The sequence below is a fragment of the Lagopus muta genome, chromosome 2, assembly GCF_023343835.1.
Source record: "Lagopus muta isolate bLagMut1 chromosome 2, bLagMut1 primary, whole genome shotgun sequence".
Lineage (NCBI taxonomy): Eukaryota > Metazoa > Chordata > Aves > Galliformes > Phasianidae > Lagopus > Lagopus muta.
In genome coordinates this window covers 19,364,324-19,382,628 of record NC_064434.1, presented here as the reverse complement: position 1 = coordinate 19,382,628, position 18,305 = coordinate 19,364,324, and the positions used below count along the sequence as shown (strand labels likewise).

General features: G+C 38.4%; 1 protein-coding gene across 5 annotated transcripts in view; it reads right to left on the bottom strand.

Moving 5' to 3' along the window:
* Positions 1 to 304: 304 nt before the first annotated feature.
* Positions 305 to 18,305, bottom strand: part of FBXO25 (F-box protein 25) — a 30,043-nt gene continuing 12,042 nt past the window's right edge. For 3 of the 5 annotated variants that reach the window (XM_048936903.1, XM_048936904.1, XM_048936902.1), the window contains 7 exons: positions 18,070 to 18,162; positions 15,038 to 15,131; positions 14,229 to 14,413; positions 12,337 to 12,519; positions 10,362 to 10,505; positions 6,204 to 6,230; positions 305 to 3,110 (listed from right to left, as the gene is read on the bottom strand). In XM_048936903.1, the coding sequence (XP_048792860.1) occupies positions 3,021 to 3,110; positions 6,204 to 6,230; positions 10,362 to 10,505; positions 12,337 to 12,519; positions 14,229 to 14,413; positions 15,038 to 15,131; positions 18,070 to 18,162 (816 nt within the window). In that variant the 3' untranslated portion in view covers positions 305 to 3,020. Of the gene's footprint in view, positions 3,111 to 6,203; positions 6,231 to 6,531; positions 6,910 to 10,361; positions 10,506 to 12,336; positions 12,520 to 14,228; positions 14,414 to 15,037; positions 15,132 to 18,069; positions 18,163 to 18,305 lie in introns of those variants that run through there. The other 2 variants (XM_048936906.1, XM_048936905.1) reach the window with 2 other exon arrangements.

Here is an 18,305-nt window from a genome sequence, read left to right as displayed (position 1 = left end):
GTAGATATGAAGGCCAGCACCCAGAGTGGTCCCTCAGCCCCCTCCCTTACTGACACACTGAGGTGTGCACGCTTGGTCACACTGGGTGTGCACTGGATCCTTCTGCGTGTGTTGGTCATGGTGCTGTGACCCTTCCAATAATTGAGTGTGGGCTGGAGGAAATGAATGATTCTCTGCAAGTGGAGTAGGTTCAGCAGAAAAGGCTGAGGAAGGAGGGTTCCATGAACATTATCCCGAAAAGCAGTGATTTCTCACTGGCTCATGGCTCAGTGCCCCAAACTGGCTGGCTCTGCAGCTGTGTGGGTGCTGCCATGGGACAAGGCCAGGGAGGGTGAGTGGGGCACCTCACTCCATGTGCGGAGTGATCCCTGAAGAGCCCACCCTGCCTGGTGCTGAACAGGGCGATGTGGAACATGGCATTGATTTGCTCTGCTGGCACACCTCAAATGCAGCTTCCGCACCAAGGCATCTGGAAAAATAATGTTTTAGCCATGAAGAGTGAGGGTAAAATAGGAACTCTCATGTACTTAAGAGAGAAACGAGCTCACCTCTTCAACTTTTTCCTGTAAGCACGCAGGAGGCAAGCTCCCAGGTTTATATGCTTGGCCTTGCAGGAGAGAAGTCTCTCTCTGAACAAAATTGGAGCACCTGAGACAGTTTTCAGTTCATCTTGGTGCTGGACTTTGCATCCTGTTTGCTCCCTAGCCTTCTGGAGTGCCTTCTTAGGCACTGAGTTTCCCTACCTGTTTAAGAAGCTGTGCAGAACTTGGTTTGTTACATGTGGGTTACAGAACTTCCACATACAGGATTCTGAATGATCTATTACCAATTGTGTGAAACTCCAAGAGTTGTGATAAACAAAGCTTTTGTGCCTAAGAAATAGCTCACTAAATATTTAAATAGATTGTAGATCTACTTCCAAAGCTCAGTTTTGCTGTGTTAAAAGCTTTTAATGCAGCTGACAGTGTGACTCTGCCCTCAATATCTTCTTTGTATAAGATTAGAAAATAAGAGTAATAGCCTTGCCCTTAAATGCTTCTGAGATGTCTGCACAGCTCCAGTTTCTGAGGTTAGCAAATACATTAAAAAAAAAAAAAAGTTCAAAAAGCCATTTTACGGGCTTTTGGAGCTGAGGCACCTCATGGACAGCAGCATGCTTTTGCTTCCAAGGAGGCTAACGTGACCCAGGCTACATCAGGCTAAGTTGCAGGAGCATGGTGACCCTCCCAGCATCTTCAGCTTCCCTAGAGGTAACATGCTGGTGGTGGTGGTCTTCAATTAGAGATCATCAACAAGCACGCTAGATGGAAAGCTCAGCACTAATTAGGACCTTTCTTGTGAGCAGGGAGTGGTTATATAGATTCTTACAGGAAAGTCCACAAAGAGTAGTAAAACCTTAACCATCTTTAAGAAGTGATTGATGAATAGCAGTCACCAACCACTGCAAGGGTACACATACTCCCTTAAGCAGGAAAGCAATTTGTAAGAACAAAGAGGAGCTGCAGCTTCCTTGGCAGGTTGAACAGCTGCAAGGCTAAGCATTGTTATGAATGAATGGCACAGCTCCACAATTTAAAGTTACAATAACCACAGCAAACAGCTTAATAGGAAGAAAATTAACTACAAATCCCTCTGTTGAAAATCTTATGATCAGCAAACTCAGTAGATAAGGGTAGTATATGACTGAAATTTTAGTGAATAAAACTATCTTCCAAGGAAATAAATACTCTCTTCTTCTTGCACAGCCTAATAACAATCTGTCCCATTAGACAAACAAATGCTGATACGGTCTTTACTGGAAAGCAACAGTACTTGAACTACTTGCATTTTTCTCATTCCATTACCAATTACTACCAAGAGCAGGCTATAGAAAAGTCTTATTATAAAATTCAAATGGGTTCATTTCTATGCAAGACAGATTTGAAGGAGTAATAAAAAACATGATTTATTACACTGTGCAAAACTAGATTCAGAACAAGGAACTGCAGAATAGAGTAAGTTTTATTTTTCTGTACATTACCTTTTATTGATTAAATTTCATCAAGAAAACCAAAATTCCTGCAATTTTTTTCCTGTACCTCTTTAAGCTTGGCAATTCCTTTTGCACTACAGATTAGAATAAGATGCTTCCCAGGGAATTTATTTCCTGATTAACCTAGCAGAAGGTGCTCCTGCTCAGACCAGCTTCCAAGATTTCCACAGCTTGCAAAGTCAGGTTAGAGCCTCAGTTTGTCCCACTGTGTCCTGCTGTAGTCTAGAAGCAGGCAACTCCACTGTCATTAAATTCCAGTAATGCTGTCTTCTTCTTAGAAGATGAATTGATGCAGTTGCATTTGTAGACATACTGAGCAGTATAAAGGAAAGCTGTAGCAACAAGTACAGAAGTCACTTCCAGTAGCCCCATCTCTGTTTTCAGTTATGGAATATGCTGAGATAGGTTACAGATTTAATAAAGTCCTCTTAGGAAAATAAATATTTTTGCATAACATATATAAAAATTGGTCAATTTCCTCTATTTGTATGTCCACCCACGGCTACACTTTATTCACTAGCTCACAATGATTAATGCCTTGTTGGTAACTGGTTTGACTCCAAGGGAATTATTAGCCTGCTTTTTATAACAGTGCAAGTTACGTGGAAATGTTTTGGAAACAGTGGCCTGAAGGAAGAACAATCAGCAACAACAAAAGTCATTTGGTCCTGAAAGTATAGTAGAAGGATAGTTTAACTTCATGAAATCTTCATAATTCCCTCACATAATTTTAACCAGTTATTAAGGCATCAAAATGGATTTAAAATTGAGATTAAAATTATCAACAGATTTTTCAAAGAGTTCTTAATGTCCTCTCCTCAGCTCTTCTCTGCTGAAAAACACCACTTCAAGTACACCTGCCTGATAAGCTCCCCATCTCATTTAGAGCCACAACAAAACAAATACACTGCATAAATAGCATAACACGTCCTGCCCGACTCCTCACAAAAAAAGTGACCGCAACACAGGAAAACAGCTACTGAGCAGCTCAAAATTGGAAGAGATCAATGAAATGCTGAGGAGATACTGGAGTGAGGCAGGTGTTCGGGTCACTGGCTGTGCAGGGGTGTCCCGAATCCTGCAAAATGAAGGAGAATACGTAAGCTTCTCTTCATATCCACGATCCCTCTATTCTTTTTAATTAAAGAAGGAAAGCAAAAATTCACATACAGCAACACGCAACTGCTTACACTGTAAACAGTGATAGAGGCTTGCGTTTTCAGTAACTGGTTCTACACACATGCACAAACCTTTTACACTGAACTCTTATGAAAACAGGCCTTTCCCATTTGCCTGTTTAGTTAGACAGCTCCAGATCTCAGGAAAACCTACTCTCCTCCCTTCAAAAACAGCCTGAGTTGGAGCTCTTGGAGTTAAAAAACACAGTTTATTAAATGCAATTTGAAGAGCTAGTTACTTTTCTGAACTTAATTTGCCTCTAATGAAAAACTGAAATCAACCACTACTTCAAGGGAAGTACAAGCTCCTGGATTTCCAAGTGAAGGGCAACAGGCACCTCCCTGCAGTGAGCAGTATGTTTGATGGTCAGGCCAACAGAAGTTCTGTCATTTTCTTTCCAACATTTTTCTCCTCTTTCATTCCCATCTTTCCCACAGCTGAAATCACTTTTCTACCTGGGCAGCTATAAGGAGATGGGCAGGGCGTACAAATTAGTGCAAAGTGAGGAATTGTCTCATGAAATTACACCAATGGGTCATGATGTGATAGAGAGCACAGAAATCAAACCCATTCAAAATGGATAAAGGAAAGATGTGGAATCTCATACAACAAAAAGGAACTGAGCTGCCCTATGGAAGGCAGAGTTCACAAGCAGCTGGGTCACCTTCAACCCATGGTATGACAGCTTAAACCACAGCTTTCTAAAACAGCCTGGGAAAAGTGCAGCCATTACTTTAAGGCTAGAGATTGTGTTCTGTAGCACACTGAAAGGTCAATTTAATCTACTAGCTTTTGAACTGGAAATGTCAAATCACAGAACCATAGAATGGCCTGGGTTGAAAAGGACCACAATGATCATTTAGTTCCAACCCCCTGCTACATGCAGGATCACCAACCAGCAGACCAGGCTGCCCAGAGCCACATCCAGCCTGGCCTTGAATGCCATCAAGGATGGGGCATCCACAACCTCCTTGGGCAACCTGTTCCAGTGCTTCACCACCCTCTGGGTGAGAGAACTTCCTCCTGACATGTAACCTAAACCTCCCTGTCTCAGTTTAAAACCATTCCCCCTTGTCCTATCACTATCCATCCTTGTAAACACTCTCAGTGAGGTTTTCTCATTACAGATTCACCAAACCTCGTGCTTCCTTTAACACTTTGGAAAACTGAATCCAATACAATGAATTTTAAATAATCAGACAGTTATGAATTATGGTGAATTTCAATGTTTGATTTTGCACCTTACATGGACCCCTTTACAGGAATGAAATTGAGTTGTAATGAGATGGCTCCAGACAGTTCAAAGTTAGATAGAGATTAAACAAATTTCTTGATTAATCAACACTGTAAGGCTCAGAATTTGTCATTCCAGGTTTTAAGAGGCTTCTCTCCTTTTTCCAGTGTCAACAAATTTACCACATAGGGCAAGAAAGCTAGAGTGAGGAGATCAAAAACCACTGAAGTCTTCATTCCTTCTATTTCCATGGGAAATGAAATTATACACAATTTATCTAATAGAAAAACCTGGAAATTGAACATTTCCTGTTTGGTATTTTCCTCACATAAGTTTGTTAATGATGTCATACTCCCTACCATAGACTTGTAATACTGAAGTGGAATAGGCCAAGTATATGTTTGAAATAACACTGCTTTTCCCAATGGAAATTACTCCATATATGCATTTATTATCTGTTGATAATGTATGTATGTTTTTTCATTAAAAGTATAGATGACTACACAAAAATAACATGCAGTATCTCCTCGACCTTCCACACCTTTTAATACTTGCTTTAGTATCATTTAAGAGCCAGCTGCTCTCTCAATTAATGGGGAAAACAGAATGAAAGAAACAGGCAGTCCTACCTGAAGTCTAATCCATGTAGGGAAGGAACTGATGAGAAAGGAAGTACTTCTGCTCACCTTCCATGCAAATGTTATGCCAGAAAAACATTCTCTAAGGTAGTTGCTAATGTCTCCTCTAATAATGATACTTAATATCTTGTCATAACCATGACTAGAAATTCCTGGTTTCCAGGAACAGAACATCATAAAAATGAGATTTCTGAGAAAGATGTTAGGATTTACCCTTCTTTTGAGCTTATTTATACTTATGGTTGGTTTTTTTTAGATCCAATAACAATCTCCATTAAAAAAAAGCAAGGAGCTGATTTAAGTTATTAAAAATGGAAACTAATTCTACAGTAGCAAAGTGATGTGGATGGAAAAGAATCACAAGCATCCTGTCTTCACATCCATTTCTTTCCAAAAAACTCTTTCCCTTGAAATTACGCTTACTAACACTAATGAAGAATAATTAAAGTCAGATTGATTTTCAATATATCTGCTTCATTTAGAATTCTGTTTTAGCTTTAACAGAAGAATTCACCAGGAAGTTTACTGACAAGTGTAATTGTTTTCTTCCTCTGACTTTAATCATGATTGCAAATTATGGAGCTCCCATGACAACCTGAGAGCTAGTCCTTTTCTGAGTAATTATTTCCACCATCTCTTCATTGATAAAACATCATTAATTGCCTCCATCACCTTCCTCAGTCCTGTGTGCCCTGTCTTGGGAACTGCTTTTCATAAGAGTATGTGTAACTACAGCATTCCACGTGGATTTTATTCTATGTTAGTACCTTTGTTTAAAAGTATGTTTGAGGATTGCATTACTGTTGTCAGATTTCAATACCAAATTAGATACATAAGTGTTTCACACAAAATAAATGAGACTATTTCTTAGTGTATTTCAGTAACACGTTACACTTTCATTAGATGCTGAATAACAGTCTCCAGTTTTAACAGCAATACAGCAGTAATGAAAAATAAAGATTATGAAAAAACAGAATGAAAGTCACCACTGCTTTATCGAATAGGGACATGAAAAAAATCATTCCTGCTAAACAAAAAAAAAGAAACAAATAGAAATGAACGTGGTATTCACATTACAGACTAGTGAGCACTGAAAACAGATGAGACGTGAAAGAAATACCTTGAGTAACAAAGCAAGATGGTAGTCCTTTGAAATCGTGAACAAGGAGCAGGAAGGAGAGCCATAAAGTAAAAGAAGCAGAGTTAAAGTTTACTGAAGCTAAGGTTTATGTGTCACTTCAGAATTGTCTTGTGGCAAATCACAAGCAGTTACAGAACCAAAAGTCAGCACAAACCCTAAGAAGGGCTAAAAACAAGTATGAAACATCACTTACAGAACACAATTACAGTGTTACATAACGCTGGAAGTATTTTAAAAGCAAGAGTTATTTCAACTTCTACAGCTACCCCAGAGATGGCTATAATAAACTGAGCTGGCTAAGAAGATAAATTACAATGGCAGTGTTACCTGGTGGAACCAAATAGCACAGTATGAAATAGTATATATAATAGCATTTATATAAATGCTGTACATAAAAGGCACTCAGAGGTATTACCAGCCATAAGTAGTTTGTTTGTAGTTCTACAGCACTGAAACCACACATTTGTTCACTTAGTGTGGACAAGCACTCACTTCTCAAAGCTAACATGACACTTCTCAAAGCTTCCTACAGTCATTCCCTCCATTACAACAGATCCTTTTGTATGATGAATTTAGGAGTCGCCTTACAGTTTTAAGCATTACTACGGTCAGAAGTTTTAAAATACAGCAATTCAAATGCCTCAAATCCTGCTTCTTGAGCACTCTTGAAGATGACTGTAACACCCTGAAACATGGAAAAAAGGATTACTTCCCAAATCCAACTGCTTGCCAGTTCAGTTCACTAGTCTCCAGTCCTTTTTTTCCTGCAAAGCTTTCTTTCAAAGGACACAAAATGAAGGACATCAATTTCTTAAACAGATGCAAATTATTCTCAGTAACAAAGCACAAGCCTACCTGTAGCTATCTCACAACCTTGCTGCTTTGGTTCTTACAAACTTAACTCTCAAGAATAAGCTCACCCATGGCTGGTTTCTTCAACTTATGTCAATGCTGCCACTTAGCTTAAATTCCCCTACGTAGCAGTATTTATCCACCCCTTCTGTCTCTAGGACTTCATGGAGAACAGTTATATTCCTTCCTAGCTTTAATGCATCCAAATTAAAAGAAATTCTAATCTTCATCCTGCAGAATTTTCCTCTGCAACTATTCCAATGTTTTACATTGTTCTTGACAGGGTGAGGGGGAGAAGCAACTGCAATCTAAGAAGCGTTCAGTTCATTGCCTGATGTTCTTCTGAATGCCCCTGAAAGCAAAAACTGTCTGATTTTTCAAGTGAAAGAAAGAAAAAGAAACTAAGTTTCTACATTATAAGCTATCTAAATAGCGTTTTCATTTGTTTCAAGATTCAAAAGCTTGCTACTTTTCCCTCTTTCAAAAGGACTTGTTCTTCTAAGATTTTTTCTTTTGTTTTACATCCAATAGTATTTAAGAATAAAAGCTTCAGCTGAAAATAAGTGTGTACATTACCTCTGTGCATATGAGCAGCTGACAGTCCATTTTATAATCTGCATAATAAAGCAGGATACTGAAGCTTGAATGAATTGGTAAAGCCAGAAACAACTAAGAAATATTGTCACCTAGCACAGAGTTTTGCTACAACTGACAGAAGTCAGTCTATTCATGTCATCATCGTGCCCCTGCACTCTGCTTCTCATCCTTGTTCAAAGAGCATGGGAAAAGAGACAGACAAGTGTCTGAAAAAGCAGAACTATTTTTCCCCTCCATACAATTCAGTGCAACACTAGTGCTGCTTTGCTCACGTTGCCTTGCCACTGTAAACTGAGGATTTTTTTTCAGAGCAGTGATTTAACCTCCTCTCATCTCTGCCAATAAGTGCACCAACTGTGCAGAGATCAGTTCTTCTAACCATCTTTCAGCCTGATCAAGTATTTCTGGGCTGATCTGATCAAGTATTCAAGGCTTAGAATCTCAGAGCTGGGGAAGCAAAAACCAAATGCAAGCTCAGAGAATAATTGAGCCTGAAGGTCTTCATTCCAGTCTTCTCAAAGCAGAGCCAGCTCTGCAATCAGTCCAGCTTGCTCAGAGCCTTTATACAGTCACGTCTCCAGAAAATTCCGGGATGGAAACTGCTCAACTTCTTTGGACAAATCATTCCCTTGCTTGGCTGTCCTTGTGGCAGGCTCCCACATTCTCCTCAAGTGGTGCTCTCCACCCTCTCCTGACATGGCACATCTCCCAAACTATTCGTCCCTCCCTTCTTCAATGCCTCCTCTAAGAGGCAATGAATCAGATCAATGAATCCCACAAAGAAAGCTATTTGCTTTGCTATTCTCAGGGTAATAATTCAGTTCCAAACCACCTGCTCCAGAATCATCAAAAATCAATCTATAGCCACACGGTACCTAAGACCTACCCAGATCTCCAGCATGAGGCTGTCAGTATTGCAAAGGTAATCAATAATTAGATACTCCTCAAACCAAAATACCTTTAACAGCTCACTCTCGTTTCATTAAAAATACAAATCCACAGAGAAGATGCTACTGTGCCAGCAATAAACTGAAATAGTCAAGGTAGCCATATCTGTCTGCAGAGATCCACTGCCTCTTACTATCACGTGGCCTCTGATGATAAATGATTTCAAGTACTTAGTCATCCCTATAATGTTCAACTGTATTAAAAACAGAATGAGACAGATGTACTGCAGAAAGCATTATACAGTAAAGGCAGACAACCCAAACAAGTCTGATACCAGAAATGCCCACTATTTGTGTATATACTACATGCTGACCTTGATATACTGGCTGAACACATTCCTATTCAGGGCAAAAATTATGCAGCCCTATTTTCCATTGTGATAAAACAGTTTGAATATAGGTTTTGTTATTTTTGCCACTCCATTTTCAATCAACATAAATGTATTATCTGCAAATTTTCAAATAGAATATACAGAGTTGTAATCAGATATTTAACTCAAAAAATCTGATTGTGTCTTTCTGATCAACATGTTTCTGTAAGCCCTATCTCAGAGAGACAAATATTCTTCACAGTCATTCATGTCACTGCTTTGTGGTAGTACATACATTTGTAAACAATTGTTTTTAAGGATGAAGCACAGGAAGAATTTCATCAAAAATCTGATTGGGATCTTGAGAACTTAAGAATTGAAACTACTGCCATCAAACCTAACTTTCAGAGTTACCTACATATACACAGCCTAAGACAATTCCTCTTCATTCAGTGCAGCCTAGGCAAACCAAAAGATTGGACACCCATGCCCTACATATTGGACAACATTAAGACTTACTGGGAGGGCTCCTGTGATGTCAAAAACACTCAGATTTAAAACAACATTCTCTGTACCATGCTATTTCTGTGCTGCTCATCCTGTTCAGCAATCTCATTATTTATACAGAAAATGAAGCTTACCACTGATATGCAACAAAATTACAGAAAGAGGACAAGAGTAACTAATTTCTGTGAACCAGAAGATGAATATTTCAAGATTAAGGTTCCTGAACTGTTTCTTACTTTTTTCTTACCCACTTGCACCACACGTATGTGGTTTTTGAGCTGCAAAATTAAAGACATCTGACTGATTAAAAGGCTAAATAATGGTATGTATACAGAAAGTAAAAGCAGAACTATCAGTTCATGCAAGAGCAAAATAGGAAAATGCTCTACAAAACAAAAACCATCTCGCAAGACAGAATGCTTCACAGTTATAATTGTACTTTGAATCAAGTTTCAAACATTCCTCAGGGTTACATGTGGGACAGAAGCAAGAATACAAAGATACTCAGTTTTATACCAGTGTGGTAGGAATGCACAGGAGTAAGTTATTACACTTACATTGACTGCCGTGCCATCATGAGGAAAGAGATGCCATAAACAGAATGTCACACCATAGAAGTTTTAAGCAGCTTTGCATAATATTAAGAAATACAGTGCAACACAGACTGCAGCTCTTTCCATGTGACAGTTTTCCTTGTACTTTTTAAGCATTAAGGTTATCAGATATCAGGAGAAAAATGCTAAATAAAGAACAAGTCTGGAATTCAATACTAATGTAATATGAAAGCTTTATACGTTAAAGTTACATACGAATTGACTGATCACCTTTCACATGAAGTTGATAAGGTGATCTCATTTTCCTTTCCAGGTAATCATCAGTAACTGTTTGAACCAATTCCTGCTTATGTATTTCAAAGATCTTACCTTCCAAAACAGAATACTACAGTGCCGACAGAAATGCAAGGTGTCTCCATACTGCTCCTTTTTTGGGTAGTATTTCTGAAGTGCAAAGTACATCAGCTTCCAGTCAATGTGACCCTTCTCTGACAGAATCAAATGCCTACAAAACTGAACATGAAATTAATACATTCCTTTAAAATAGTGAAAGAACAGTCACATCAGGTAAAGGACTAAGAAAAGAAGCTGAAGTGTTATAATTGGAATTCTTTGAAGTCAATAATCTGACATCATACGTTTCTGAAAAGTAGCAAGATAACTAGCCACAAAAAAGTTGAATCTAAAAATAGGAAGAGATTTGCAAAGAAAAAATAGGTCATACACAGCTGTTCTAACTCAGTAATGATTCTAATTGTCAATAACTGCATAATAAAAACAATATTTAGAGGCATAAATTTCATACATTTAAAAAAAACACCTCAGGAATGAGAATCAAAGAAGCATTAGGCTTAAAAAGGACTTCTAAGACCACCGAGTTCAACTGTCCACTTACCACCAACACTGCACACCAAACCATGTCCTTAAGGAAAGGGGTACTTAAATGCCCCAGGGACAGCAGCTATACCACATCCCTGCAGCCTGTTCCAATGCTCCACCACCCTGAGAAGAAATTTTGCCCAGTATCCAATCTGGACCTGCCCTGGCACACCTTGAGGCCATTCCCTCCTGTTCCATCAGTGATTGTGGATTACTATTCATTTTTATTAAGATAGTAAGTATTAATTTCAACATTTCCTTCATCTTTAAAAGGACATAAATGAGTATTTTCACATTCTATGAAATTTCTAGAAGCACAGCAATAGTCAGTGACTGATTAATTACTTGAAGGCATACCTGCATACAAAGAGTAAGTAATGCATAACAGCATTTGTTAAGACTTCACATTCCACTCAGTTTGGATTATTGCTAATACATTATGTGCTTCCTTCACTCACAAGAACAGTGCCATATGGCAAACAACAGCACTGCCTTTGTGATTTGTTAAACTTTGTTTCCCAATAGCTTCCCTGTGTGGAATTCTTTTTTTTTTTTTTTCCCCCCCCAAAAGTGCTCTTTAGATATCAAACAATTTATTGTAGTTGTTTCAAATGGTTCAACATATATACCATTCCTCCTCTCCTATGCAATCTAACACTACTCTGTAGCTATTAAGGTACCACACTCTTCAGAGAAAGCAGCATTTGATATAGTTTGTTTCATTTTATCAGTAACCTAATTAAAATGTTAATATTTAGGAATGCACTGACAAAGCTGTGCAGAAGTGTTCATTATGCTCATAATGCTGAAATACTTAAATTATTTTTTCCCAGTGTTACCTTAGTGAAACAGGTTCCTCTCCAACTATTGTCACTGTTCAAACCACCTTACTTCATCTAACCTCAAAATACATTCAACTGTTACATACAGCTTGAACTTCCCCCCACCCCCTCAGCTTGTCTTTGACTACATTTTCCATGATGCTCACTCTAAAGCATCTCTTCTTACTCAAATTCTTACTGGGGTCATCCATAAGGGAGTTTGTACCTTTCCAACTATACTTGTAATTAATTTTTTTAAATGTGTTTTTTTAAATGGCAAAAAATGCCAGTCACTGACCACATAGTAACAAATCAGTTAGACATAAAACAGAATATTTTCATGTCCAAGCAATTAATTCTGTCTGCCTACCTTGATTAAGTAAGACAAATTTTACTCTAGATACTGAAAATGGCAGATCATCACCTCTACTACATTTGTTGGGACTGTATAGAAAAAAAAAAAAAGCTTAGGATAAAGGGAATAGCTACCCTAAACCTGTCAAAAACAATTTTTCAGATGAATCACATTAAAAAACCAACAGATAAAAAGCACCATTTTCACAAGCTGTCACACTTGTAAGTTCACACTTCATTTGTGTGTCACACAGCAAGGGGGGGCTCACATTTATGCAAATGATTATTACCTGCTTTTCTGCAAAATGGTACTGGCAGAGTTTTTTCCACAACTGTCTGTCTTCACTGAGCATGTACAAAGTTGGGGTCACCTGACCCAATGTAATAATGTCCCAGCCATCAGAAAATCTGTGTAAGATGTTACTCAGCATATGCAGAGGAAGATCACTGAGCGTAAGACCATTGTTGACTTGCTGGAATGAAGAGTTGAAAACTTAGCTAAAATAAAGCTTGACAATAAAAGGTACAATAAAATCCTTAGAGATACCTCAGCTCTTATTTGTACAAAACCATTGAGCAAAAGCATTGAGGTTAGTCGTGTGATAATTTGAATAGTAGATTAAAAAAGTTTGAAGTGATTATAGGATAAGTTTCTCAATTCTTATTAGGAAACAGCATGTGAATTTCTCTCACGAGGAGTACAGAATGCAGCACAAAATATAGGACTGAAGAGTAGAAAAAAAAGAAAGCTTTCTTTTGCATCTGTCTTCATAATGTAAGTTCATCTCTCAAGTCTGGAAATAGCTCCCTTGGTAACACACACAAGCAGTTCTGCAAGAAGAGACAGATCAGAGCACTGAGAAAGTCCTCCACAAGAGTCTACGCCTCTGCTAAAAGTTTTCTTCTATGGGGTAAGCGTAACTCACGCATGATTTAATCTAAAGGATGAGCTTGCTGAAAAGATGACAGAGAAGTTTTTCCCTGGAACCTGCAGTGCTACTGGAGAGCACTGGAGGCCCTGCTGCCAGGCAAAGGATGGAGGCTGCCGGCCCCACCTAGTGGAGCTGCCCTGCCAAGGAGCACTGGTCCCACCGCAGCTGAACTCCGGCAGCCACTACTTCACATCTGTTTACTTCACCACCATTCATCTCACTTACAGATGAAGTCTTCCACACTGTCATCTGTTACAAACACCCCTGGGACTATTGCTGTGCTCACTACAAACGCTAGATTTCTCATCAGTTATTTCAACCAATGTAGGACAGCTCAGATGGCAGTGGCCTGCTGGAAAGTACCATCACAACTGTAGCATCTCTCAAACTCTGTTTTGGTTGGCTGGCATAAGAACTGCTGAGATCAGGCTTCCAATTTCTTTTTTTTTGTTCTAAAGTTGCTGACATATTCAGATGCCCAGCACATGCAGCAATTTCAAAGATGAAAGCTGTTACATGCAACATCTTGGAGCATTTCTTTTGGAAGTGCCCCCGACAGGCTAAGCCTGAAAACACAAGTTCCCTGCTTATCTTCAGAAGTTTCCACTTAAAAAAAACAAAAAAAAAAACTTGGAAGAGTTTATACCATATACTTTAAATCAAGTTCCATGATCACAGTCCAGATGCTAAAATCATTATCCTTTTTCACAAAAAGCAACTGTGCTAACGAATACAATTGTAGAATTGTTATTCCTATGTTCTGCTTTTTCTCTTCCTGGTCCAAATAAAAAAATTCACCTTAGGTTTGCATTTTTAGTACTAGAATATTTACTTCAGTATCAGAAATTTATGTTTTGTCAGCTCTACCTGAATACTTGGGGAAACATCTTTAAAGTTCTCTGGATGAGAAAAAGAATTACAGCTACACATCTGCCAGAAAACTGTAGTATAGCTATGATACCAGCCCTCATCAGAGAGAATCTATTAAAATATTAGGAACAATTTCCATTTCAGGAATCTCATTACTTCTCCAAAAACAACAGTGATCTGAAGCAGGCTTCTGTCTCAAGGTGTTAGTAACTCATATTACTTTATCACTTTAAGCTACTTGCTGGAGAAATCTCTGCTTTCTGCTGAGCTCATCTATTTAGAACACATTTGAAGTCTTGTTCTTTTAAATTCATAAACCCACATTTAGTGTACTCTCTCTCGTCTCTCCCCTCCTCCACAAGCATAATTTAACAACATACCTTGTTCATCTGAAGGTTTTTTAGTTGCTGTTGCCACAAGCGGATGGTTTCTAATCGGCACATCCAAATATTAATGTTCCCTACCAGAACAGATTTTCCTACTCCCCTGATCAGTATACAGAGAGTGGAACTCAAATCTTGTAGAAGATCTTTGATTAATCGTGGGTTATGATGGTCTTCCATGACTAGAAAAACAAAACCAGATACAATTTTTTGTTATCTCAGTTACCAAACCAATATAATCAGCTTAAATTAACTCAAGATAACTATTTGTGTGAAAATCGCTGCCCTGCCTCATCCTCTCTCTCACATTCATTAATGCTGTTCCATAAAAGGTGAATAATTTAAAAATCACAAGCAAGTTTGATTAAAGCATCATACTATGCATTCTGTGAACTCAACACCAACTAACTTACAAATTCAAATTCTTTCTATTCAGAGCTGACAGTACGTTACCTCCACTTAGTGTGGTTACCACAAAAGCCTGATCAATATCATGTGATAACTTTTTAAAATAAACTATACATAAAAGCAGCTATGTACTTTTGACCTTAGTGTGTCGTGCACATTGAAAACCAATCATGTTACTAAGCTTACCACAATTGTTTCATCTAACAGATAACACGTTTAATAACGACTATAATTTAATAGCAGACAATAGTTTGTTTCTGAACAGAATTTAGCTGGCATTTTACTTCACTCATCTGTTTCAACACACGATTCAATAACAGAAAAACTACTTTTCTCAAACTGGATGGTAGGTATCTCTAGGGCATCTGAACAAGCAGATTATGAAAGCCTCAGTTTACCTTTCCGCACAATTTTGTCTAAAATGTTGAAGTAGTTCTTCTGTGCTGCACCACTCAGTGATGTCAACTGGGATTTCGCAATTAGCTGCAAAAGCTGTGACAAAGAATTAAAAGTCAGAAGACAGAATAAAAGATCAGACTCATTCAGCTTACATACATTTGCTTACAACAACCTGGAGCACTGCAATTGTATTTCACAAAAATGGAACTATAAAATTGGGAAAACAAAGTAGGACAAATGCAGGAAGCTTTAAGCATTACTACTGGAATCCCATGACCAACTCACTGAGAGATATATTCTCAAAACACTATACAAATCAAGCACATATCTCTATCACAGAGCACAGGAAATCTGATCTTCATAAATTGTAACAAAACAGAAAATTTGTGTTTGTGAAATTGCAATACAACACAGTAGTTGAGTCCTGATTCTCCTGACATATTCACTGGCCAGAAACATCACTCTGAACTGATTCCAGGTACCTGACTTCCAGTTTGAGTGAACTGTCACACTGGCTGAACTCAGGCATGACGACCTAATATGCTACTTCCTTCTCATGAAGGGAAATGTGCCATTTTACATAAAGGGAAGCATGAGACTGCTGTATCCCTCCTACATTTAGTAGAGGAAACCACAGTAATTTAAGAAGGAACAGTATTCATTTCTGGCATTGGTATCTTTCCCATAACATATAGCAACCATCCACATGATTCTCTCTGGAAATGCTACAATCAGAACAGTATTAAGAACAGGAGGAATAGTCTGAATGAAAGAAACTGAGAGGATGAAGTTCTTGCCATGCATGAATATCAAGCTCTAACTCCTCGAAGCAGGCCCTTCTCTATTCTTAAGATCTGTGCTGATTTGGTTTAAGAGCTGATAAGGATTGCCTCTTCAACAACAAAAAAAGTCACTAAGGATCAATTATAAGGAAGGTCTCAATGTCAGGATGGTATTGCAAAGTTTGAAAATATAGCACCAAGTTCTGCAATTGCAATTCATAACATCGCTCAGAATAAAAGTTCCCAATGCATCAGAAATGGAAAGCAGGGAGCAGAAACTGCAATTCCCCACAGAGTACTCTAAACACGAGCTTGCACAGCTATGCTTTGTAGGAGGGCATCAACTACTGGCACAGAGGGTGCACAAAGGCTAAGCCTGCCAAAGAATACTTTGTATCTTCATTTGCAAAACACTGAGTTGACACTACATTCACCATTAATTTTCCTTTGGAAGAGGAGAATACACCTGTTCTCTCCCTGATTTAATAACACTCCTTCTGGCTTCTCTGCATGTTCCCTGACAAAACATTATGTGCTGTGAAAGGAAAAAATATCTCCTGATGTATTTAAAGACAATTAATCTATTTTTATAGCTTTTGAGACTAGATATCAGGACCTTTCTCAGTATTTTTAGGGGTTTTTAATTTGATTAACAGTTTAGAGAACACCTAGAAGTCTCAGGCAGTTTGCCAGTTCAAGTACACACATTTCTTATTTAAAGTCATATTACTTAAACTGCAGATCAAATCCAAGAAAAATTCCACCCAGCTGATTTTAATGAAGACGTTTTCAGTGAAGGTTAATATATAAGGAGTAAGACTGTTTTAGCAGGTGCAGGAGTACAAGGATCTAACAAGTTCATCCTTGTGATACATGTATAGCTGCGTCTTATGTTGCCTCAAGATTATAATGTCAAGTGGATCACCTGTTTATCCAAATAGAAACACCTTCTGATAAGGCCATCCATACCAATCATTGAAAAGCTAAAAAACTGTTACTACATTACAGCATAACAAGTATAGGAAAACCTCCACTGAGACCACTAGGGTCTTGAACAGACACTGGTATTAACTTTTGACAATGGTTGAAGGTGGTTACTTAGCTGGAGATTCAAAGTGGATCACCTTGGCAATCTGGGATTCAAGCAGAGATACTCAGTATGAGCTGATATATAAGAATAAACTAAAACAAAACTTTATCTTTCTATCCTTGAACACAAGAAGCAGCCCACCACACAAAACTAGTCATTACTGTGTTCATGCATAACTAGCACGTTAATCCAGCAGTGAGCCCTGGTGGCCAACGTCAGTGGGATCCTAGGGTGCAATAAATGGAACACGGCCAGCAGGTCAAGGGAGGTGCTCCTCCCAGTCTCTGCTTTGGTCAGGTCTCACCTGGAGTACTGCATCTAGTCCTGGGCTCCCTGGTACAAAAAAGACAGGGATCTCCTGGAGAGTCCAGCAGAAGGCCACAAAGATGACAAAGGGCCTGGAGCATCATTTCAAGTAGGCAGACATCTTGAAAGTTAAGGGATGATAGGACTTCCCTACACTCATGGTTTCAGACCCTTTGTCCTCAAGACTAGATCTGTCCCCACAAAAACCAGTTAAAACAGAGAAAGGGCCTTTGCAAGAAGAAAGAATCATGGTATTTACACAACGTACTTTTCCTATAAACTTCAAGCCACTATATTATTGTTAAAAGACAACTTCAATAAAATTGCTGGAATACAATTAGGTTACATGGGATTTTAACAAAGATGAATTGTCTAACGAAAAACAGTAATACAGTTAATCACGCTATTAAGAAGCTGTAGAAGAAACTGAAGAATATTTACACATCAAATATTGTTCTGACAAGTATTACGTCTAGTCCATGTACTTAAGAGTTACTGTACTTAAGAGTTACCTTGCTTTCCTATTTTTGTTTGTAGGGGAATTATTTTCCTTTAAAGAGATTTCATTACTGAGATAGAGCAACAACTGGATCTACCACTGTTTCACTGTAAATATATAGCAGAACACTGGCCATCACCATCCTTCCTAAGCTGAAGGCTTCCACAAAAGAATATAACTAGTTCTCACAATAGAAGAATTATTCTGTTTCAAGTAGAAGTCCAGCTGCTTCACGCAGTATAAGTTACATATATATACAGGATATTTACACAGACCTATCAGTGCAACTTTTGTATGCGTGGGCCTATCAGCAAACACATTTGTAAAGAAAAACATATAAAATAAAGAGCTTACTTTGACCACGTAATTGAACCTTCTGATGTCCTGAATTGCACTTGAAAAATCCAGGCGATTAAAAGCTTCTCCCAAAGTGCAGTAGCCATGTCTCTGAGAAAAGGAATAAACACGGGAAGTAGGAAAAAAGCAAACAGGAGAACAACCTCACCCATCAAACAAAATGGTCTACAAAAAACACTGCCATGCAACAGAAGCATACCTACACCACATTCCCTGGAACTGTGATATATCTG